This window comes from Alosa alosa, chromosome 22 (assembly GCF_017589495.1).
Source record: "Alosa alosa isolate M-15738 ecotype Scorff River chromosome 22, AALO_Geno_1.1, whole genome shotgun sequence".
Classification (NCBI taxonomy): Eukaryota; Metazoa; Chordata; class Actinopteri; order Clupeiformes; family Clupeidae; genus Alosa; species Alosa alosa.
The window spans coordinates 7,635,427-7,658,925 of record NC_063210.1 but is presented as its reverse complement, the minus strand read 5'-3'; the positions used below and the strand labels follow the sequence as shown (position 1 = coordinate 7,658,925).

At 48.2% G+C, this 23,499-nt stretch overlaps 1 protein-coding gene across 1 annotated transcript in view; it reads left to right on the top strand.

Moving 5' to 3' along the window:
* The window catches only part of LOC125287922 (transformation/transcription domain-associated protein), a 103,414-nt gene that overhangs the window by 18,743 nt on the left and 61,172 nt on the right, over positions 1 to 23,499 (top strand). Inside the window, 23 exon segments of the mRNA XM_048234006.1 lie at positions 246 to 397; positions 2,294 to 2,490; positions 3,283 to 3,500; positions 3,917 to 4,114; positions 4,770 to 5,030; positions 5,515 to 5,676; positions 6,537 to 6,633; positions 7,919 to 8,040; positions 8,604 to 8,774; positions 9,104 to 9,172; positions 10,436 to 10,456; positions 11,139 to 11,258; positions 11,628 to 11,747; positions 11,880 to 12,044; positions 12,356 to 12,537; positions 12,966 to 13,164; positions 16,438 to 16,566; positions 17,794 to 18,060; positions 18,536 to 18,742; positions 19,691 to 19,849; positions 20,176 to 20,313; positions 20,411 to 20,523; positions 21,254 to 21,299. Of these exon segments, the coding sequence (XP_048089963.1) occupies positions 246 to 397; positions 2,294 to 2,490; positions 3,283 to 3,500; positions 3,917 to 4,114; positions 4,770 to 5,030; positions 5,515 to 5,676; positions 6,537 to 6,633; positions 7,919 to 8,040; positions 8,604 to 8,774; positions 9,104 to 9,172; positions 10,436 to 10,456; positions 11,139 to 11,258; positions 11,628 to 11,747; positions 11,880 to 12,044; positions 12,356 to 12,537; positions 12,966 to 13,164; positions 16,438 to 16,566; positions 17,794 to 18,060; positions 18,536 to 18,742; positions 19,691 to 19,849; positions 20,176 to 20,313; positions 20,411 to 20,523; positions 21,254 to 21,299 (3,513 nt within the window).

Here is a 23,499-nt window from a genome sequence, read left to right as displayed (position 1 = left end):
GAAATGTTTAGCGTCCCTGAAGGAGGACAACTCTTTGTGTGGTTGTGTGTGTGTGTGTGTGTGTGTGATTTGGACTTTTTTTGGACTTTTGGGTCAATGCATTCTTTTGGTCGGTTTCACCTGTACACCATTTCACGAAATGTTCTGAAAAGTTTCTTTTGCCTCGGATGTTTAGTCATCGGAAGTCGTGGTACAGTCTGTTCATTAATCTCTCTCTCTCTCTTTCTCTCTCCCTCCCCCCCCAGGCGATCGAGACGGCCCTGGACTGCCTGAAGAGTGCCAACACGGAGCCCTACTACCGCCGGCAGGCCTGGGAGGTCATCAAGTGCTTCCTGGTGGCCATGACGAGCCTGGAGGACAACAAGCACGCGCTCTACCAGCTCCTGGCGCACCCCAAGTAAGACAGCCAGCGCGTGCGTGCGAGCGTGAACCGTGTCCCACCTGGGGCGCCACCTGCCCGATGCCAAATGCTCCAATTAATCAACATTCACAGAGCTCCCTCTCCCACCCTACCCTGATGGTGCTCATAGCCCGCTGTCGCTCAAGGTTCCCTGATTGCCATGGTTTTGTGTGGGGTGCTATTGACATCATTTCCCCCCTCTGGCCTGGCGCTCCATCTGTCTCCATCTGTAGCCCCTGACAGCACTGCGGGTGGTCCATGCTCCGCTTCCTCTCTTTCTTTGTCTCTCTCTCTCTCTCTCTCTCTCTCTCTCTCGCTCTCTCTCTCTCTCTCTCTCTCTCTCTCTCTCTCTCTCTCTCTCTCTCTCTCTCGCTCTCTCGCTCTCTCTCTCTCCTTTGTATGGCTGCTGAGAGGGCTAATTACTCCGATGCTTCTGCCTGGGCTGCTGCGGTGGTGTGGTGGGAGGGTTGCATTACGGTGCCATTGATTCCCCAGCCGGCCCTAATTGACTTTCTCCCTCGTCTGTTTACCCCCAAACGCTCGCTTGTAACCCCTCTCCCTACACACACACACACACACACACGCAGCCCCTCTCTCTGGACGCTGGCTCTCCGCTCCGTAATGAAGAGTGTCAGCTGTGAGGCGGCCAGGTGGGAAGGGAAGTCATCTCTGTCAGATGTCTTGATTCATGATATCCCATCTTTCCATCTTTTCCCCTTTAGTCTCTCTCTCTCTCTCTCTCTCTCTCTCTCTCTCTCTCTCTCTCTCTCTCTCTCTCTCTCTCTCTCTCTCTCTCTCTCTCTCTCTCTCTCTCTCACTCCGTTTCTCTCTCGCCCGCTCCTCTCTGCACCTTGGCAGATGATGATGATGATGGTCACCGTGGAGAAAGGTTCCCTTTCAGTGGACAGAATGCTTTCCTAATACCGCAAATGCCACCAGGTATAATGGAGGCCCATTCAAGTGGCAGCCACGGTGTTATGAATTTGAATTGATTTGGCACTCTCCCCCTCGCCGTCACTCTCTCTCTCTCTCTCTCTCTCTCTCTCTCTCTCTCTCTCTCTCTCTCTCTCTCCTTTTCCCTCTCTCTCTCTCCTTTCCCTCCCTTCAACCCCACTTCTGGAAAGCCGGGTCTTTTAAATAGCGATAATGAAATAGTGCAATCCATCACGGGTGCGGCTGGCATTTGGCATTCTAAAAAGCGGGGCCGGGCGGCCAGGATGGAGCCTCGCGCTGCTCTCCCTCTCCGTCCCGCAGACCCCATCGGAGCGGGTAAATAATGGCACGCCGAGTCAAATGCCAGCCCAGACACAAATAAAGACCTTCCATCCTCCGTTTGGCCACTTCAGGCTAGACAGCACCACTGTGTCACCCAGCTATTTTTAGCTCCCGCATCAAGACCGAGTGGAGGGTTGCGACTGAAGTCTACCATTTTCTTTCTATCTAGTTTCTTTCTATATATATATATATATATATATATATATATATATATATATATATATATTATTATTTTTATTTTTTTAAGGGCCTTTTTTTTATGCCTGTTCATAATGTAATGTCAGGACATGCATGCCTTTAGTGATGTAGCACAAGTGTTGCATATTTGGGTAATACAGTCAAGTATCTGTTGTCTGTTCAGCGTCTCAGTTAATGCATCAAGTGCTGATGAACTAAGTGCTGCTATTTTGGCAGTGCGTAGAGACGTGTGCTTATTTGATTGCCTTTGCCAGCTGGAACTTGGCTACAGTTTCAGTGCGTGGGGAAAAACATTTGTCGTATTAAGTTTTACCAGTCTTGTTCTTTAAGTGCTCTTCAATCTCCTTATCAGGGGATGCTATAAGCAGCTTTCAGAGAATTGTTCTGCCTTTAACTCTCCTCTTTTCTGAATCCTTCCAGCTTCACGGAAAAGTGGATCCCGCCGGTGATCATCTCACACCGCTACAAGGCGCAGGACACCCCGCGCCGAACCTTTGAGCAGGCGCTCACCGGAGCTTTCATGTCGGCCGTCATCAAGGACCTGAGGCCCAGCGCCCTGCCATTTGTGGCCAGCCTCATCCGCCACTACACCATGGTGGCAGTGGCACAGCAGTGCGGTAAGGCCGTGACTAATGCTGAGGAGGACAAAATCACATATAACCAGCGGCTAATGCTAAAGTGGACAAAAGCACACATAACTAGCGGCTAATGCTGAGGTGGACAAAAGCACACATAACCAGCGGCTAATGCTAAAGTGGACAAAAGCACACATAACCAGCGGCTAATGCTAAAGTGGACAAAAGCACAAATAACCAGCGGCTAATGCTAACCTGGACAAAAGCACACATAACCAGCGGCTAATGCTAAAGTGGACAAAAGCACACAACCAGTGGTTAACGCTAAAGTGGACAAAAAGCACACACAGGCACAACAGAACATGCTGAACAGAAAATAATAAAAAGTATAGAGTCCATCCACTGTTGTGCTCCCAAACTCATTAAATGTTATTTGTCACGATAAGTCTCCACAAGATGGCTAGTCCCTGTTGTATTGTAACCCAGATGTACTGTATATTTGTGTTGGTGTGTCTTCTGTGCTGTGGTAGCTGTTGTCTTGTGTTATGCTGGGAGGTGCTGTAATGTTTATTAGGAAGAAATGCTGTAAAACTGTCTTTTTGTTATGAGAAATTCAGCAGTGAACATCAGTCAGCATCTGTCAAGCATAAAAATGTCAAATTGAATGAATTATTAGCTCGAGCATAATAAATTGCAAAATGTGTAACACTCACAGTTCCCGGGTTTTGAGCAGCATGGTTCATGTTTTGGTACAGATTCACACTGCTGTCTTTTTGTATTCAGCGTTTTCATTTTAATTAATGAATGAATTAATCTTTTAATCTCTCCCTCCAGGCCCTTTCCTGTTGCCATGCTACCAGCTGGGGAGCCAGCCCAGCACAGCCATGTTCCACAGCGAAGAGAACGGCTCCAAGGGCATGGACCCGCTGGTGCTCATCGACGCCATCGCCATCTGCATGGCCTACGAGGAGAAGGAGCTGTGCAAGATCGGCGAGGTGGCGCTGGCGGTCATCTTCGACGTGGCCAGCATCATCCTTGGCTCCAAGGAGAGGGTGAGTGAGTGTGTGAGTGTGAGTGTGGGGGGGGTGCTGTGCTTGGTTTAGGCTGCTTTCTGCCTAGATGGATTTGGCTTCTTTGTGTCTGTTCCATAATTGAAGAAGATTGCTCAATGGCTCTTTATCTAGCCATTTTCGCTTCATCTTTCAAATTGGGAAATAAGAAGATTAATAAAAGTTGATGTTAGGTGTGTGTGGTAGTGGGGGTGACTTCTATTCAAGTGAAACCTACTATTCAAACAATGAAATGGCCAAGTTTGTAATAATTATCCAATAATTATACATGCATTCTGTAGTCCCTCGGGAAGCCAGTCTCTGGAGTGTCCAGTCTCTGGAGTGTTCAGTCTCTGGAGTGTGTTTGCGGTGTAAATGGGGCAAGTCTGAGCGATGCTTCTCCCTCTTCCGCCCCCCAGGCTTGCCAGCTGCCCCTGTTCTCCTACATCGTGGAGCGCCTGTGCGCCTGCTGCTACGAGCAGGCCTGGTACGCCAAGCTGGGCGGCGTGGTCTCCATCAAGTTCCTCATGGAGCGCCTGCCCCTCATCTGGGTCCTCCAGAACCAGCTGACCTTCCTGAAGGCCCTGCTCTTCGTCATGATGGACCTCACTGGAGAGGTATGGCCACAGTCACTCAAACCCAGACAGTCGACACGGCCTACTTTTAAAGAGAAAGGGAGAATAAAACATCACTGCCATAGACACTATGCACAGAAACTAAATCTGTGTATAATAAGAATAAAATCAATCTAATAAAAAGAGAGTAATATTTTCTCATCCAACGCTCAGCTTGAGTCTCTGCCGGAGTTGCCCATGTGTCTGATGTACTGTACATAAAGTTTGGACCTCTATTCGTCTCTTTTGATTAGTCGGGTGGGGAACTGTCTTGATGGCTAGACTTATAGCTCATGAAAAAGTGTGTGTGTGTGTGTTTCATGGGTTACTGGTTTGGCTTATTTTATTATGTCTGAGCTGCAACCAATCACTCTGCTGTTATTGTTCAGGTTCCTTATTACCCACTCTAGCAATAAATGATCATCTGCTCCTTTCACAGAGGTATTAACATCAACAAGTCATACTGGAAGTTGTAATAAATGTTAATATATTTTAACATTAAAAAGAAGTTCCTAGAAGTGAGTCATATACGTACACAATAGTAATTCCAACACTCAAGTGTTGACTACCTAGTTCTTAGTCATACAGTAACACAGTTAATGTTTCACAGTTTAGAATCCAGAGGACATGCATCAAGCCCGTATCCCTCTTGTCGCAGGTGTCCAACGGTGCGGTTGCCATGGCGAAGACGACGCTGGAGCAGCTGCTGGTGCGCTGTGCGACGCCGCTCAAGGATGAGGAGAAGTCCGAGGAGCTGCTGACCGCCCAGGACAAGAGCTTCCACATGGTGACCCACGACCTGGTGCGTGAGGTCACCTCGCCCAACTCCACCGTGCGCAAGCAGGCCATGCACTCGCTGCAGGTGCTGGCACAGGTCACCGGCAAGAGCGTCACAGTCATAATGGAACCCCACAAGGAGGTGTGTGTGTGTGTGTGTGTGTTGTGCGCGCGTCCTCTTGTTTAGAGGATTGTGTCAAAACATCACCTAACGTTTGCCGGATACTCCCACTGCTGTCTAATGCCAAGTCATTTTCTTTTCAAGAGAGCTGTCCGGACATAGCAATTGAGCAAAAGCAATTTGCGATGCTAGTAATGGTCCTCCAGATAAAAGCATCGCTTCAACCCCACATATACTGCACTCTTAATCCCTTTAAAAAGTATTGAAAGACACAATTGGGCTCTAAGTTTGGACTATGTTGCTTTTATTGTTATGTTAATTTAATAATAACAACAGCAAAAAACTTAGACGTTTTAACAATATAAAATTCTAGACACCACCTATACATCAGAACACACAGTAACTAAACACCATTTCACATAAACACATTGAACAACTCTGACAAACTCATAGTAGCACAGAGTTAAGATAACTAACCCCCACACACACACACACACACTTGCAGGTCTTACAGGACATGGTGCCCCCAAAGAAGCACCTGCTTCGGCACCAGCCGGCCAACGCCCAGATCGGCCTGATGGAGGGCAACACCTTTTGCACCACCCTGCAGCCCCGTCTCTTCACCATGGACCTCAATGTGATGGAGCACAAGGTCTTCTACACAGAGGTGGGGCTCCGCCGTCACAAGCCTATTTGCATTGCGTTCGCTCGCATTGCCGTGCCATTCATATGGAAATATGAGTTTCTGGGAAATTAATTACCGTAGCACTGCTACTTAATGTCAATACGCATAGTTCTTCCTGATTTTTTTTATATGCCTCTTGATTGGATTCTGATTGCTCACATTCAACACTATTGTTCTGCAACAATGTTTGTACATGTTGAATATTATCTTTATACAGTAATTTCCTGTGTATTAGCCGCATTGTGTATAAAATGCAGGACAGTGTTTTATTCAAGTTAAAAAAGCAAAACCATATTACTAACATAATAACTGTCCCTGTGTATTAACCTCGTAGCTGAAGACATTTAGCAAAATCAACATAGAAACTTTGGTTAATAATATGGAAATTACGGTATGGGAAATTCAAATATATAAATGTATAATACACTGTTTTGCAAAAATGGGTTCAAGACATGTTTTGTTTCTCATGGACATTTTTTGTCGGCCTCATTTATTATCAAAGTTATGTATTGAATTGCCACAATCTCTCTGATCTGGATCAGTTCCAAAGTAAACATGGTTGCCATCTGAGGAGGGAGCTTGTGATCCTAGTTTGAGGCTCTGCACCTAAGGGCTAATTTTCCTCCCCTTGTAATGTTTTAGGTTTGTGTTGGGGCACATTAGGAGAGTGTTTATTGATCATTCTATTTGAGCCTGAAGCTCAGGTCTCATTTGTTAAGGTTGCAGAGGTAACTGTTCTCTCCCGTACTGTTTGTTTTCTGTATCTGCCGCCTGGTAAATTAGCCGGTTGTGTTTGTGTGTGGGGTGGCTCACGGTGCTTTGTATGCTTGTGTTCCCTCCAGCTGCTGAATCTGTGCGAGTCCGAGGATGCTACCCTGATGAAGCTACCCTGCTACAAGAGCCTGCCCTCTCTGGTGCCACTGCGCATTGCGGCACTCAGTGAGTACACAGACACACAGACACACAGACACACAGACACACAGACACACAGACACACAGACACACAGACACACAGACACACAGACACACAGACACACAGACACACAGACACACAGACACACAGACACACAGACACACAGACACACAGACACACAATGCTATTCCTGTAGAAAACCCGTAGCCCAATTACATCCCCGTAGGCAGGCCTGCTTTAAAAATACAATTAAAAAATTGAAAAACATCATTATTTCTAAGCATTCAGTAATGAATACTGAATTTTATACTACAATACATTATAATAATTGTGCAGTGAGCAGAATTTAAGCATGGTTGCATGTGTCATTTTTTACAAATCAAGACATAAGCCTAACAGCTGTTTTGAGTTAAGACTATACGCTTAGCCTATTGAATAACTTTGATAGAGAAGACAAATTAATTTGTGGAATGATTCATCCGAAATTTGCAATGATATGACTAAAAAAACAAACTCTGGTAGCCTATAAGTGACATCACACTCTGTCTGCCACTCGTTGGCTGTAGCTGATCAAAAGGACATAAGCCTTAAGCTTTGAGTTAAGGCTATATAGCCTATGTTTAGCCAATTGAATAACTTGATATAGAAGACAAACAATTTTGTGGAATGATGCATCATATGGAATTTTCAACAATATGACTCAAACACAGTCTCTGGTAGCCTATAAGTGACATCACGCTTTGTCTGCCACTCGTTGCTGTAGCTGGTCGTGTGTGGCGTTCTGAAACGTCCTTAAATTCTGACCATCATCGCATGTTTTAATTTGGGACCTTGTATTGTTGTTTTGTTTATTCAAAGTTGTTTGTTGGCGTGTTGTTGCAAAATCCACGGAATCATTTTATGCAAGCAAACTGCATACAGGGAGTCTTTATCATGTCTGACCTCAACAATAATCATCCGAACATCTTGCATCTTGACCCGTGCTGTGCCCTGATTCAGTGCTGCCAAAACTCTGCTTACCCCCTCTGTCTCTGGTCCTGCACTGTGCTGTGTGAGAGGGGGAGTGGCTACAGTGGAGCGGCAAATGCCAATGTGTGCTTCTTTTTACCGATATATTTAACTATCTTTTGCATTACTTATCCAAACAACGTCTAACTTGGCACTGCACTGAACTTGTTTTGAATCAATCGGAGGAACGGTTCGAGGTTACGAATAAAAGACAAACAGACAGACAGACGTTCCTGTCATTTCTAGATGGATAAATGTACCAAAGGCACAAATTGACTCCTCTCCTTTCCTATTCCTGTGCAGATGCTCTGGCAGCGTGTAACTACCTCCCCCAGTCGCGGGAGAAGATCATCGCTGCCCTCTTCAAGGCCCTCAACTCCACCAACAGTGAGCTGCAGGAGGCCGGGGAGGCTTGCATGAGAAAGGTTGGCACTAACCCCACGTCCTTCTCCCCTTCGTTCCTTCTCTTCTTTTCTTTCTTTCTTTCTCTCTTTCTTTCTTTCTTTCTTTCTTTCTTTCTTTCTTTCTTTCTTTCTTTCTTTCTTTCACCTTTTCTTCACCCCATCTCCTTTCCCCTCCCCTTTCTCTCCTTCGTTCTCTCCACTCCCTCCTCTCTCCATCTCTGCCCTGCTATCACTAATGACTTCTGCCAGGGAAAATCGATACAGGATGGAGTGCGGCTGGCTGCGAGGCTCAGAGTAAAATGAATGTGGGTGCCATGCATCATGCGTGGCCGACGGCCCGCCACCAGAGCCCCAACCCCCCCCAGCCCCCCTTCTCTGTGCCTAATGGAGACGCACGCTGCCCCGCAGATCAGGGGACCCACAGGCACAGCTGCCCCACTGACACGACACAGCAGGAATATTGGGGCAGAAGCTACTTGGGAAGAAGGGGTGTAGGGCTCTGGTGAAAGGGCTCTGCTCTGCACAGTTACCTAAATGTATTCTTGTTTGTTACTTTGTGTGTGTGTGTGTGTTGTGTTGTGTAGTTCCTGGAGGGTGCCACCATCGAGGTGGACCAGATCCACACTCACATGCGCCCCCTGCTGATGATGCTGGGCGACTACCGCAGCCTCACCCTCAACGTGGTCAATCGGCTCACGTCCGTCACGCGCCTCTTCCCCAACTCTTTCAACGACAAGTTCTGCGATCAGATGATGGTGAGTCACCTTTGACCTCCACTACCTCAGCTCCATGAGATCAGCAGATCTTTATGCCTTTGGACACTGTTCCACTTGCCATGAAACCATGTTCAAAGTCTTTACATTTCCATTTATTCATTTAGCAGACACTTTTATCTACAGTGACTTAGAAAAGGAGGATTAACATTCAAGTTGCACTACGAAAGAGACCTTGGATAACAAAATAACACAAACTACATTGCAGCTGTTATTCTAAAACCTTTTTCATTGGAGACCAGCATCTCCTGTTAATGACTTGTGAATGGGCCTCATCCGACTGCTCCTGTGTGTGTCTCGTCTCTGTGCAGCAACACCTGAGGAAGTGGATGGAGGTGGTGGTCATCACCCACAAGGGAGGCCAGAGGAGCGATGGCAGTGTGAGTACCAGCGCCAGCACTGGGGAGGGCCAGGGTGTGTCTGGGGTGGGCCGCCAGGGCTGTGTGGGTGTGTGTGTGTGTGTGTAGGGGGTTGAACTGTCAGGCGTGTGTGTGTGTGTCAGATTTAAGAACCTCTTCAGAGAGTGTGCTGACACTGGCAAGAAAACTCCTATCCAGACGCTTCCCCCAGGTAGGAGGCCCAAGGACAAGAATCAGTTTTCTGTACCGGTAACCTGTGCGCTTTCTTCTCCCCTCCCCCCACCCATCCCCTCATCAGAGGGCTCTCCGGAACATTCCCACAGCGTAGCGCCAAAATGTGACGCGAAGCCACGGGTACATAGACCTCCCCAGGGAGTGTTCTACATCTAATTGATGACAGCGCGTCTGCTGAGTGTGTGTGTGTGTGTGTGTGTTGGTTCTCAGGCGTGAGGTGTGAAGTTGAATGCGGCCATATTACAATCAATGATTAATTAGGCGCCAGCCTCTCCGAGGTCGGCTTAGTAACGAGCCTCGGGTGAGCAGGATGCTCGTTATCTCGTGGACGGATAACCTTGTGGAGAAGAGAAAAGGTGAGGAGGAGAGCGTCCGCTGTCTCCTTCTGCCCACTCGCCACTCATTCGTTCTTTCTGTTCTTTGTGTTCCCTCTGTTTTTCCTCTCTCGTGCTATCGCTCTCGGTGTCATTCCCTCTCTCCCTCTCTCCCCCCTCTCTTGCTCTCTCTGTCATTCTGTCTCTTTTCCTCCTTTCTTCTAATCAAACATGTCGTAACTACGTAGAAATTGGCCCGCTGCTTCGTTGGCAGATGAACGCTGCTCACAATGAAGCTGGGGTCACCAGGGGTCACGGGGAGGAGTTTAGAGCGCCATTGAACACAGGGACAGCATAATGAGGCCAACACGGAATTATTCCATTTTCTTCCTTTCTTGGCGCTTTTCAAAGATAATGAGGGGAGCTAATGGCTTGATGGTACCGCTATGCGCATTTGTCGTGTGAATCAGATATGGTCGTGATACAAAGGTGTCAACACCTATGTAATGTCCACCTTAGGTGCCTGTGTCATTTTGTAATTTGTAACTATGTAATTTTGTTGCATTTTCATTAACACCTAACATTTCCCAATGGTAGCCATGGTTCTATTACATAGTCTAACAGTGCTCCACTTAGTTTATACCTGGAACACAGCACTGCCCCTGTAGCCCTGTCCAGTCGTCCACTTGCCTCTCTCTAACCCCCTGCTCTCCGTTGTTTCCGTTCCCCGGCGCAGCCTGCACTGGAGGGCGCTGAGGTGAGCAGGTCCGGCCGCTGGCGCTCTGCCAGCTCCGGCTGTGGTGTGGTGGTGGTGGTGGTGGTGGTGGTCGTGGGTGACTCTGTGCCCGTGGTGCTAGTGGAGTGTTCTGTAGTTTGTCGTGTGTGTGTCGTGCTGTTTTTGATTCTGGTGCCCCTCCTTGCCCTGAGGAGGACCCTTGCTCCTCCTCTACCCTACCCCCCCGCCTTGCCCCCAAGTAATGGTACTGACCCCCACCCCCAATCCTAAAGTCCGTTGGTTGAGGCAGTTTTAATTGTGCCATGTGTTGTGGTGTATGTGTTCATTTAAAATTTTCTACAGTGGTTTGATTGGTAATAATCATTGGTCACCTGTCTTTACCCCATTCTTGTTGAATGCCATTTTTTTTTACCCAGCTTGCTTTCCATAACCCATTGTGCCAGTGAGCTCCGACTGTCTCCATATCTATTTATTTATGTATTTGTTTGTTTGTTTATTTGTTTGTTTATTTTCTTTGTTTATTTGTGTATTTAGACATTTTCAGACAGACTATGAGCGCAGTTGTTGTTACCCGCCTAGTAACATACCCCCCATTTTTTTTACCCCTGACCTCCCCTTCCTCCAGTGTGCCATTAAGGCAGCCTAAACGTAGCCTAACCCTGCGCAGCACATGGCTAACCATCGTCCATCTCCCCCCCCTCAGGAGATGAAGATCTGTTCGGCCATCATCAACCTCTTCCACCTGATCCCCGCCGCACCGCAGACCCTGGTCAAGCCCCTGCTGGAGGTGGTGATGAAGACGGAGAGGGCCATGCTCATAGAGGTACACCTGCGTCACGCTCTGACCGAAGCTCGGCCACTTCTGTGTTAGAATGACCTCACTATCCCCCATGCCCACTGCAGCTCTGTTATGTGCTAACTTGACTAATTTACTCGTTCTAAGCCTCATGCCGTCCTTATGACTAGTATTGATATTGGCAGGCTGCACAATTTCCCATCTCTATTGACTGTTATTGGATTGCAATTTTATTACTTGCTACCTTGCTGTGTGTAGATAGCATATTTCTTATCTTAAGTGTAAAGGCACTCTTCACTGTGCTGAGGTAGGTATCCACAGAGCCTAGCTGTTGTGTTGTAAGCGCGTGTGTGTGTATGTAGGTTTGATCTTAACCGTGAGTTGGTGTGTTGCCAGGCGGGCAGTCCCTTCAGAGAGCCCCTCATCAAGTTCCTGACGCGCCACCCGTCTCAGACCGTGGAGCTGTTCATGATGGAGGCCACCCTCAACGACCCGCAGTGGAGCCGCATGTTCATGGTAGCACCTCTGAACACCTCCTTTTACCGAACGCTTACGCAGGAATACAGCATGGCTCAATGTGTAGTCCCCAGAGATCAGTAGTTGTGTTGTAACGCTCCCCCCCCCCTGTCATCTGCCCCACCTTTGCAGAGCTTCCTGAAGCACAAAGACGCCAAGCCCCTGCGGGATGTGCTGGCCTCCAACCCCAGCCGCTTCGTCCCCCTGCTGGTGCCCCCAGGCACTGCACCCACCGTCCGGCCCGGCTCACCATCCACCAGCACCGCCCGCCTCGACCTGCAGTTCCAGGCCATCAAGGTGATTACGTCATAGACAAAGGCCAGGATCCTAAGTCCTAGGCCCTAGGATCATTTGGAGTTGATGAGGAGGGAAATCAGTGTAATGGTATTGACTAAGGATCTTCTTTTGGTATCTCAGTTACTGAATAGTATTCATGAACTGGAGGACTTAGTTTTGAAGGCCCACTAGCAGATTCTGTTGGCAGCATCCAACACCTTTAACTATTCATTTACCCTTGAGAACATCAGAGTTAGTTTGACCGACTGGTCCTGTCAGGGCTTTAATGTCCTAGAGCAGGTATTTAACGGCTCCCTTCTCACCCTCCCCAGATCATCAGCATCATCGTGAAGAACGACGAGGGATGGCTGGCGGGTCAGCACTCTCTGGTCAGCCAGCTGCGCCGTGTCTGGGTCAGCGAGGCCTTCCAGGAGCGTCACCGCAAAGACAACATGGCCTCCACCAACTGGAAGGAGCCCAAGCTGCTGGCCTTCTGCCTGCTCAGTTACTGCAAGTGAGTCACACCCCCCCCCCCCCCGCCACACACACACACACACCCCTACTCACCTACCTCACACCCCCATCTCTATTACATGTAAAGGTTGTGGCCGTACTGGTTAAATTGATTATGTTGGATTAATCATTGAGAAGGTTTTGTTCATTTCAATACGGTTCATGTAATTTCTTTTCCGGCTTGTGAAAAAATCTTTTGGTTTCAATTTTATTATTAAATTTCGACTGTCCAAATACTGCATAAGTATTTTTCCATGATGCAGAGCTCATGTTCTCTTTCAGTGGCAGTATGATTCGTCAGGCGAGCACCGGCGTGTCCCATTACATTGATCTATAGTTATGTCTACTGTCAAGTCAATTCCTCTATCCATTCAAGCAAACATGCTTTTGCTTTTAAAGTTGCTCACGGCTTTCTCCTTTCTGTGCCAGGCGGAACTACTCGGAGATCGAGCTGCTCTTCCAGCTGCTGCGGGCCTTCACGGGCCGCTTCCTGTGCAACATGACCTTCCTCAAGGAGTACATGGAGGATGAGATCCCCAAGAACTACAGCATCGTCCACAAGCGCGCGCTCTTCTTCCGCTTCGTGGAGTTCAACGACCCGCACTTCGGCGACGAGCTCAAGGCCAAGGTGAGACCTCCTCCGGATCGCTGGATCCAGATCAGACGTTGCTTAACTCCTGCAAAATAGAGGCGTCTGTGGTCAGGACTGGTCAGCCCTTCTGGGCACTGCTTCTGTTTTGTGTCTTTTTTTGTGAAATTTGTTATTTCAGAATGCGAAGCTGTAGGGAGTTTGACTTTGCAATGACCCCCATCATCTTGCAGTTATTTATCACAAGTATGACTGCATTGTGTGACTTAAGCAAGCATATGCTGTGTGTGTGTGTGTGTGTGTGCTCCTTGCGTACGGAGTGTGTGGGTCATTGAGTGCATAAAGAGTAGGGTGCAGCCGTGGTTTGGAGCACGTTTTTTCCGTCACGCTTCTGTGGCGATGGGTTCCTAATCCTTGCATGGAGGATGGCCGTTGAATAAGTATGCCATTACACACACACACACACACACACACACACACACACACACACACACACACACACACACACAGCATATGCTTGCTCGTTGTCTAGCATGGACACATTCAGCCAGCCTCTCTGAGCTCCGACCTCCGGCCTTCTCATCTCCTCAGCACCCCCCAAACATTCATCTCAATCCCAGCCCCTGTCGCACACATTTCACACACATTTTTTGGGCTGAAAGCAGATTCATCATTCAACCACCATAAATCTGTTTGGTTTAGGATACAGACTTTTTTTCTCCCCCCTTTCCCATTGCCTTGCAGCATTTGAATCTCATCATCAGGTCCCCCACTGCTCGCTGAAGGGTTTCGGGTGTTTGCCGTGTCAAAGGCACGGCGTGGCACAGCCATTATTTCTGCACTTAATCGCCGCACCGCCCAGGCCCTGAGCAGATGTTGGCTCGGTGTGCCGCGCCCCCGCTGGCATCCTGCTAATTGACCCAAACGGCTTCTCACAAGAAGAGACACACACACACACACACACACACACACACACTCCGCCACAGCAGGAAGAATGTAACTCAAGACACTCGCGATTGCCTGCACAAACGCAATCGCTGAATGGCCTCGAGAATGCCGACCTGCTCTATGCCTTTCCCCAACATGTTAAACAACGAGCACAAAAAGTCTATCGACTCCCTCTAACTACACGAGCGAGCGCGAGAGAGCAGACAGCCAAAGACGTGGTCTGAATGCGTGTAGAGATGGAGATCGGCTCTCTGCTCCCTGGAGCTTCAGCAGCTGGGCTCTTTAGCGTAGCGTGTGTATTTTTGGCACCTCTTCCCGTGCGTGTGTGCGTGTGTGTGGCTAGAGGGTTTGCCTCAGCATAGTAGATAATGACTAACGCTCCTTAGCGGCGCTAGTAGCGCTAATGCTACTGGATAGCCTCAGTGAAGGGAGGCAGCTTGTTAAGAGGGATGGGGATAATGGAGACGCACCTGCAGGCAGAACACACTGACCCACCCTCACAGCCCACCGGCACGCATACACGCGCACACTCGCGTTCAGAATCTCTCTCTTTCATTCATTCTCTCTCTCATTCTCCATCCACACACACACACACACACACACACACACACACACACACACACACATATGCAGAGAGGGTGCCAGCTTCAAAAATGGAAAGAATTCTCCTCATAATGAGGGGAGCTGCAGGGAGGGCGGAAGAGTGAACGGCCAAATTGCAGTGTTGTTTTCTGAGGCCAGTGACACACGCCTCGGCTGCAATCCCCCTCTCACAGCTCTGAAGGGGAATAATGGCGGCGTTTTTCTTGTGTCACAGTAAACCCTCGGAGGCGGCCTTGAAGGGGTGGGGTTGAGAGAAGAGGCGCAAAGAAAAAGCCCTTTACAAACTCTCCAGTTCCCTAGCAACTGTGTGAAAGTTCCGAGAAGCCTGGCATAAAATACATTTTCTTTTCTTGCAATCGAGACAGAGATCCTTGGGAATATAAATTCTGGTGTGTGTGTGTGCACCAGTATGTCTGTGTGTGAGTGGTGTGAGTGTGTGGCAGTATGCCTGCGTGTTTGTGTATACGATACCAGGCCCGTGTTGCTGAGTAAACTCGGGCGATAATAGACAGCGGACAAATGTTCCCTTCGAGGCCCGTCTTACCGCATGTCACTGCTCTCCACTTCTCCAGCCCTCTCACACACCCCCCCCCCCCAACCAATTTCCACCTCAACAGCTGTGTCAAGACCGCAGCGGTCCTCCACGCTCATCTCCTTCCTCAGTGCAGTCTCTGGCTCAAGCCTCCTCCCTCTCTATGAGTTGAGCTACCAACTTTCGGGCCAGTGTCTTGTCTTGTTTGTCATGCCTGCAGTAGTAGTAGTAGCAGTAGCTCTGGCTAGTTGAGTGGCTTGATGAGAGCGTCACTGCTAGCTAGCGCGATGGCATTAGCATAGCGAGAGCGTTGTCAGCGGTGATGGATCTCCATGAGGTTGCCACACACTGGAGGCACCTTACCCTTCCCCCTGGTCTTGGGTCTCTCTCTCTCTCTCTCTCTCTCTCTCTCTCTCTCTCTCTCTCTCTCTCTCTCTCTCTCTCTCTCTCTCTCTCTCTCTCTCTCTCTCTCTCTCTCTCTCTCTCTCTCTCTCTCTCTCTCTCTCTCTTCCCGCTTCTTAATGGCTTCATCCTTCCAGATGCTACCGTAGAGGTGAGGTGCTCTGGTTGATTCATGGGGCCCGGCGAGGTGCAGCTGATGAATGAACGCTATGCTGTGACAAGTCTAGTCACTCTTATATATTCCCCCTACTTAGGCGCGCGACCATGTCCTCTACACCCTGTAGCCTGTATCAAACTGTGTGTCGGGTATGGGTGAAGCACAGCAAATGTGACCGTATATAATAACTTTGGAAAACACCTAAATATGGAGATGGAGGACTGTACTCTGTGCACTAAAAATCCTCTGCGTGCTGACTAAGAGACCATTCATATGTCACTGTATGTAGCCTAATTAGTTGCCTTGGTTCAGCTCCCATTTAAGCACACAGAAATAGCCTAATGGAGACTATTAAACCAGTATAATAAGCTGTCTGTGAATGTGCTCTAGTTCAGAGTTGTACAAAATTAGAGCCTTTTAATGGCTGAATAGGGTGAATAGTGTGAAGTGTGTGACATAGGTGGGTGGAATTGTGGGTTGTGAATGTATGATCCATAATCAAAGCATGTTCATCAATGAGCATGTACATTTTGTGTCTTTAGCCAGCACTCAAATCTAGGTGAAAAAAAAAAAAAACAGGGTTAATAACTTGATAACTTTGATAGCTTGATATGTCAGGAATTGATTTGAGAGTTGATGTAAAGTGTGTGTGTGTGTGTGGTCCCTGTAGGTCCTGCAGCACATCCTGAACCCGGCGTTCCTCTGCAGCTTTGAGAAGGGTGAGGGGGAGCAGCTGCTGGGCCCGCCCAACCCAGAGGGAGACAACCCCGAGAGCATCACCAGTGTCTTCATCACCAAGGTAACCGAGTCCGCACCGCACCGCACCGTCCAGACCTGACACTCCCAACCCAAAGCTTCATACATCAATCCCTACCACACACACACACACACACACACACACACACACACACACACACACACACACTCTCCCCTCTTCAGTCCCTCCTCCCCTTTAGGCGGAGCCGTCACTCCCTTCTCATCAAAGTGCTCATTTGTCAAGTCGGAGTGAAGTGTCTGTGTCGTGTGTGTGTGTGTGTGTGTGTGTGTGTGTGTGTGTGTGTGTGCGGGGCCTTGAAATGTCACCGTCGCGCCCTGGAAAGGTCAGCGCATTTTGTTGTGTTGCGGTGCGTCTTGGGCTCCCTTTCCTTAAGAGAATGGGATTAGAGCATTGACAAACACCCCTATTGACGGCCCGGCTCGTTTGTCTCTCTCTTCCTCACCCCGGATCGATTTCTCCTCCTCCTCTTCCTTTTTCCCCTGACTGATTAGCTGTGATGGAAAACAGACCCACGCCCCTGCTGCCCAACGCACAGGGCTCTCGGCAGAGTAGAGTGAAATTGTGTGTGTGTGTGGTGAGTGTATACTGTGTGGATTAGCCACAATGCATATCTTTTGTCTGCTGCCTGTGGCTTGGCTTTTGTCACTGACTGAATGGCAGATTTGAGAGGACCCTGTCGAGACTGTTAATCTGAACTGCCTTGCAATAGAGTGAGAGTGGATGCTGGAGCGTAAAGGCTTGTGGCCCCTTGTGATTTCATCCCCGTGGTCATGGCTCAGCACTTTGTCCACCTGTTCAGCGACCGCGATCGATTCCGCAGCCTGGTGTGAGATGGGGTTGGTTTATGCTTTGCATTTGTCTGTCCATCCAAGTGGAGTTGTTGCCCTTCTGAGAGCTTTCAAGAGTGTCCAAACACCAGCTATAAGCTTGCACTCCCAATAGCTTCACTGTGCTATGACCGCTGCTGCTCTGTTCAATAATACATGTAGCCTGTAGCCCTCATGACCTTTGGGCACTGATTAGCCTCTTCATTTGACCCCTGCCCCCAATTTTTAGATCACCCGGTGGTTTCAATGGCAAATATCGTTCCCACTGTCTCCTCTTGACCTTAATGTTCTAGCTCTTCCCTCTGCTCACAACCTTAATCACTTTGACCTCTTGTTTTATAACCTTCTCTCCCATGTGGCCCTCTGTTTGCTGACCTCCTGACCTGACCTCTCCTCTCTCCTCACTCGCTGTGCGGTTCAGGTGCTGGACCCGGAGAAGCAGGCGGACCTGCTGGACTCGCTGCGCATCCAGCTGCTGCAGTTCTCCACTCTGCTGGTGGAGCACGCGCCGCACCACATCCACGACAACAACAAGAGCCGCAACAGCAAGCTGCGGCGCCTGATGACCTTCGCCTGGCCCTGCCTGCTGCCCAAGGCCTGCGTGGACCCCGCATGCAAGTACAGCGGTCACCTGCTGCTCGCCCACATCATCGCCAAATTCGCCATCCACAAGAAGATCGTGCTGCAGGTGAGCTGGACGCAAGGGGTTGACCTGTGAATCCCGAGGGATGCAGATGTTCAAGTTCAAGTTCAAATAGTTTATGGTTGTAGTTGTGGTTGCAGTACAGAATTTTTAGGGTTTGGGACTTTTTGTTTTGTTTTGTTTTGTTTTTGTCCTAGTGTTTTTTTATTCCATTTTCTGAATGCAAAGCTGTATTTTATAATATGAGTCATGGCTGTGGTCGGAAGGGTTCCTTTGTCAGGCGGAAAAAGCCTTCACAAACCCCAAGGTTTTTATAGCATTGTTGCACTGCATTGTTTTATTAATATCCTTGAATGAAAAACTAAATCTCACTTCTGCACTTTTCCAAAACATTTTCCGTTCAAAAGGTTACACTAGATGCTTAAGCCTTGCAACTTTCCTCAGATCATCTCAGATCCCTGTGTCTTCGTAACAAGGCTCTTTTTATCCCCTCACCTGCTATGGTTGTGTGTGCATGCAGGTGTTCCACAGCCTGCTGAAGGCCCACACTATGGAGGCGCGCTCCATTGTGCGCCAGGCCATGGCCATCCTCACCCCAGCCGTGCCGGCGCGCATGGAGGACGGACACCAGATGCTGACGCACTGGACCCGCAAGATCATCGTGGAGGAGGGCCACACCGTCCCCCAGCTGGTGCACATCCTCCACCTCATCGTGCAGCACTTCCGGGTCAGTTCGGCCTCTCCAACCCTCCCCCATCCCCCCACTATCAGTGGAGAGTGTAGAATTGTGTTGTCTGTTGCGTCTAGTTTATGTGTAACACCATTTATATTATAGTTTTATATCATTTGTTTGTCTTGTTTTGGTTACCTATGGGCTTATAGTTTGTAGTGCAGTTTGTATCCTGTGTCGCGTGTCTTGGCGTCGTGCGTCGCGTGCGTCGCGTCGTCTTTTGTCGCTTGACCTATAAAGGATTTTGTGGTTGCCTTGTTTTATGCGTACACAGGTTTTTTTTTTTTTTCTTTTTCTTTCCGTTTTTTCCCCCACTTTGTCGTCTTTCTCTCCGCTGCACTGTCAATCTCTGACGCACTCGGAGCAGAATAGTAGGATTTTATAGCGTGTTGTTAAAGATTGATGATAAAGGATGCAGTGTGCACTACTTGTTCTAGTGAAGGGATCTCAAAGTTTTGATAATGAGCTACAAGATGTAACGGTACACACTCCGAGTAGGATTTTCTGCCATGTTATTGAAGATTGAGATCCACTCCCAGGGGAAGAACAACACTTTTGCACTGTTCTCAGCAAACCCAAGCTTTGGTAATGACTTACAAGATGTAAGGTTGTGCTAAGAGGGAATTGTAAAGCTGGTGAGGAAAAGAGGTTATGAGCATCCAAGACTGATGGAGCAAGAAACGGTCTCCTGTGACATTTATTAGACTGCATTGTTTTAATCTCACAGACGCCCATAGGCAAAACTGATTTCACAGAGAAGAGCTTCTTAACAGCATTAGCAAAGAGATGGATGATAACGCTTGGAAAGAGCCGGGTCAAAGTTACTTCAGCTTTTAGTCACAGTTGTATATCAGCACTGTTGTGAGAAACACCGTTCGGCCAATCATGCTTGTGTTTACGTGTGTGTGTGTGTGTGTGTGTGTGTGTGTGTGGTCATGCCTGCAGGTGTACTACCCAGTGAGGCACCACCTGGTGCAGCACATGATCAGCGCCATGCAGCGCCTGGGCTTCACCCCCAGCGTGACCATCGAGCAGCGCAAGCTGGCCGTGGACCTGGCCGAGGTGGTCATCAAGTGGGAGTTGCAGCGCATCAAGGACCAGCAGGTCAGCGGAGAGCCACTCCACTAGAGAGGGGAGGGGGGTGTTGAGGGCTGTAGCCAAGGGCTCTTATCTGGGAAATGTGAAGACTATTCTGGATGCCTCTGAGGACCTTTTAAAAGTTTAAAGTGTTCTCAGTCAGTGAAAACTGCTTTTTTGTGCACTATTTGAAAGCATGGGTTAGGTTAATATGGATAACATTTTTGTCTCTTTAATGGAGAAGGGTCCTCTTCAAACGCCTGGATGAGATGACTGACCCCTCTGATGTTAAAGTTTGACCAAAAGCCACTGTGTGTGTGTGTGTGTGTGTGTGTGTGTGTGTGTGTTTCTAGCCGGAAGCGGAGGCTGATGCGGGTGCCAGTGTTGACACCGCCACCCCAGGAGGAAGTGGTGTGAAGCGGGCTGCGTCCATGGACTCTGGTCAGGACCTCAAAGCTTCGCACAGCCCCACTAATTTGCGTAAAGCAGCAGTGCGATCCACAATGCGCTTCACAGGACTTTCCAGAAGTTTCTTATTGATAGTATGTGTGCGTGAACTTCTTGAATTGCCCCTTTGTCACCGTCCAGGTCTTTGGTCGTAGCCAATCAGTGCCAGGTGCGGAGACCCTGCTGACCAAGCCCGTGGACAAGCAGCACACAGACACTAATAAATCAACTTCCTCATCGCGCCAGCCTGCCAGGTAAGCCGGTTTTGGCCCGCCATTTATGACCCCACCCACCTGCGGCTTTCACATCTGACCATCTAACCCTTCTCCCATGGTTGACACCCATCCTTGGGTCACCACAATTATAACCTGCTGTTCCCTGACCATGGGAACCAGGGCGGATGGTTTGGCCAGGGTGTTGACCAACACTAAACTGGCTGGTTTCCTCGTGACCCCTGTGTAGGTTTGTATTGCTTACCCACCACAACAAACCTAGTGGTGTGGTTTTGCTTTGTTTTTCTGTTTATTTTCTAGTGCGGTTGTGTGTTGCAACTCTGGCTGCAGAGTGTTTTGGACCCAGGACCCGTCTAGCCCAGAGCTGGCCCTGTGTCATTGTTCTCCTGTTTTTGTTTTTCATTTTTGGCTGCGGCGCGTTGGCTGTCCTCCCTTGAACAGTGGGTGAGCTTCAGGCCCGGTTGAGACGCCCAGTCCTGAAGCGGACCTTAATCTGTCAAAGCTGTCTGTGTCTATTGCAAAACCATCCCAACACCATGGCCTGTCCATATCCACATGTAACCGAGACTAAACCTGGCTGGCTTGAGTGTGTAAAAAGAGTATTGACGTGTGTGTGTGTGTGTGTGTGTTCCCCCCGCAGGTGAATGACAAGCCCCCTTGAGCATTTTAGGGCTCCCGGGGAGCTTCTCTCCTGGCCTTCTGTGAACCCTGATGAGAAAACGACCCTCTTGGACCGACGCATGTGGCCTTGAGCCGAGCTCAAGCTGCAGTGGTTCGACAAGCTGCTCATGACCGTGGTAGGTCCCCGCCACCTCCGACCCCCCCCCCACCCCCACCTCCCATACGACATCACATCTGTTTCCTGTCAACTTCTATCTGCTTCTTAGTGAGATTTACCTGCATTTCATTACAATGGCCTGGTCTTTAAAGCCTTAAGCTTCTAAGTTTCCTCCATGCTTCTGTCGGTCGTGAGGGACTGAGCGGCTCTGTGGTGCCAGAAAGTGCAAATCCGTGGCGTTAAGTCCATTAGCTGCCTGTGGCGTCCAGCCCCTCAACAGTGAGCAATGTGCTGAATTTCAGCGGCTTCATAGGCACCTCATTAACAGAAAACCTTGCCAAAGTAAAGGGAAAAGATTTTCCCAGTCTCTCATCTCTGCAGTTTACAATTTGTGTGTGTGTGTGTGTGTTATTATTGTTATTTGGAATGGCAGTCAGAGAAAAATCATTGAAACAGCATGATTCAAAGCCTGACCCGAGGGTCATTGGGTTGTTTTCCCACTTTCTAGGTTGGTGTGTGTCTGTCTCCTCCATCCCAGCCTGCTTCTCCTGGGTGAAGGGATTGTGCTTGGGAGGTAGTGCCAGGTTAATTGTGTGTGTATGTGGGGTGTCTCTAAGCGGTGCAGACTGGTTTCATTAGCTCAGGGAGTAATTACTCGATGTTCGCCCAAGACTTTGGCTGAACCTTGAGACCAGCTCAAGAAAGTGTTTGTGTTTTTTCTTTGGAAAGTTTTAAGTTTTCTGGATATTTCTGTCTCTTGCTTTTTGTAAGAAGTCATTCCCACATTTTTGTAGTGGACAGTCATTTCACTTATCTTTTCTTCATTTTCTCCCATTCACCCTCCAAAGGCTGTCTTGATCCTGGCAGAATCAATATTTTCTTTCTTTCTTTCTTTTCTTTCTTTCTTTCTTTCTTTCTTTCTTTCTTTCTTTCTTTCTTTCTTTCTTTCTCTCTCTCTCTCTCTCTCTCTCTCTCTCTCTCTCTGGCTCTCTCTCTCTCTCTCTCTGTTTCTCTCTCTCTCTCTTTCTTTCTTTCTTTCTTCTTCTTCTTCTTCTTCTTCTTCTTCTTCTTCTTCTTCTTCTTCTTCTTCTTCTTCTTCTTCTTCTTCTTCTTCTTCTTCTTCTTCTTCTTCTTCTTCTTCTTCTTCTTCTTCTTCTTCTTCTTCTTCTTCTTCTTCTTCTTCTTCTTCTTCTTCTTCTTCTTCTTCTTCTTCTTCTTCTTCTTCTTCTTCTTCTTCTTCTTCTTCTTCTTCTTCTTCTTCTTCTTCTTCTTCTTCTTCTTCTTCTTCTTCTTCTTCTTCTTCTTCTTCTTCTTCTTCTTCTTCTTCTTCTTCTTCTTCTTCTTCTTCTTCTTCTTCTTCTTCTTCTTCTTCTTCTTCTTCTTCTTCTTCTTCTTCTTCTTCTTCTTCTTCTTCTTCTTCTTCTTCTTCTTCTTCTTCTTCTTCTTCTTCTTCTTCTTCTTCTTCTTCTTCTTCTTCTTCTTCTTCTTCTTCTTCTTCTTCTTCTTCTTCTTCTTCTTCTTCTTCTTCTTCTTCTTCTTCTTCTTCTTCTTCTTCTTCTTCTTCTTCTTCTTCTTCTTCTTCTTCTTCTTCTTCTTCTTCTTCTTCTTCTTCTTCTTCTTCTTCTTCTTCTTCTTCTTCTTCTTCTTCTTCTTCGTCTTCTTCTTCTTCTTCTTCTTCTTCTTCTTCTTCTTCTTCTTCTTCTTCTTCTTCTTCTTCTTCTTCTTCTTCTTCTTCTTCTTCTTCTTCTTCTTCTTCTTCTTCTTCTTCTTCTTCTTCTTCTTCTTCTTCTTCTTCTTCTTCTTCTTCTTCTTCTTCTTCTTCTTCTTCTTCTTCTTCTTCTTCTTCTTCTTCTTCTTCTTCTTCTTCTTCTTCTTCTTCTTCTTCTTCTTCTTCTTCTTCTTCTTCTTCTTCTTCTTCTTCTTCTTCTTCTTCTTCTTCTTCTTCTTCTTCTTCTTCTTCTTCTTCTTCTTCTTCCCCGCAGGTGAATGACAAGCCCCTTGAGCGTGCAGGGCTCCCGGGGAGCTTCTCTCCTGGCTGTGAACCCTGATGAAGAGCGGCCCTCTTGGACCGACGCATGTGGCCTTGAGGAAGCTCAAGCTGCAGTGGTTCGACAAGCTGCTCATGACCGTGGTAGGTCCCGCCACCTCCGACCCCCCACCCCCACCTCCCATACGACATCACATCCTGTTTCCTGTCCAACTTCTATCTGCACTTCTTA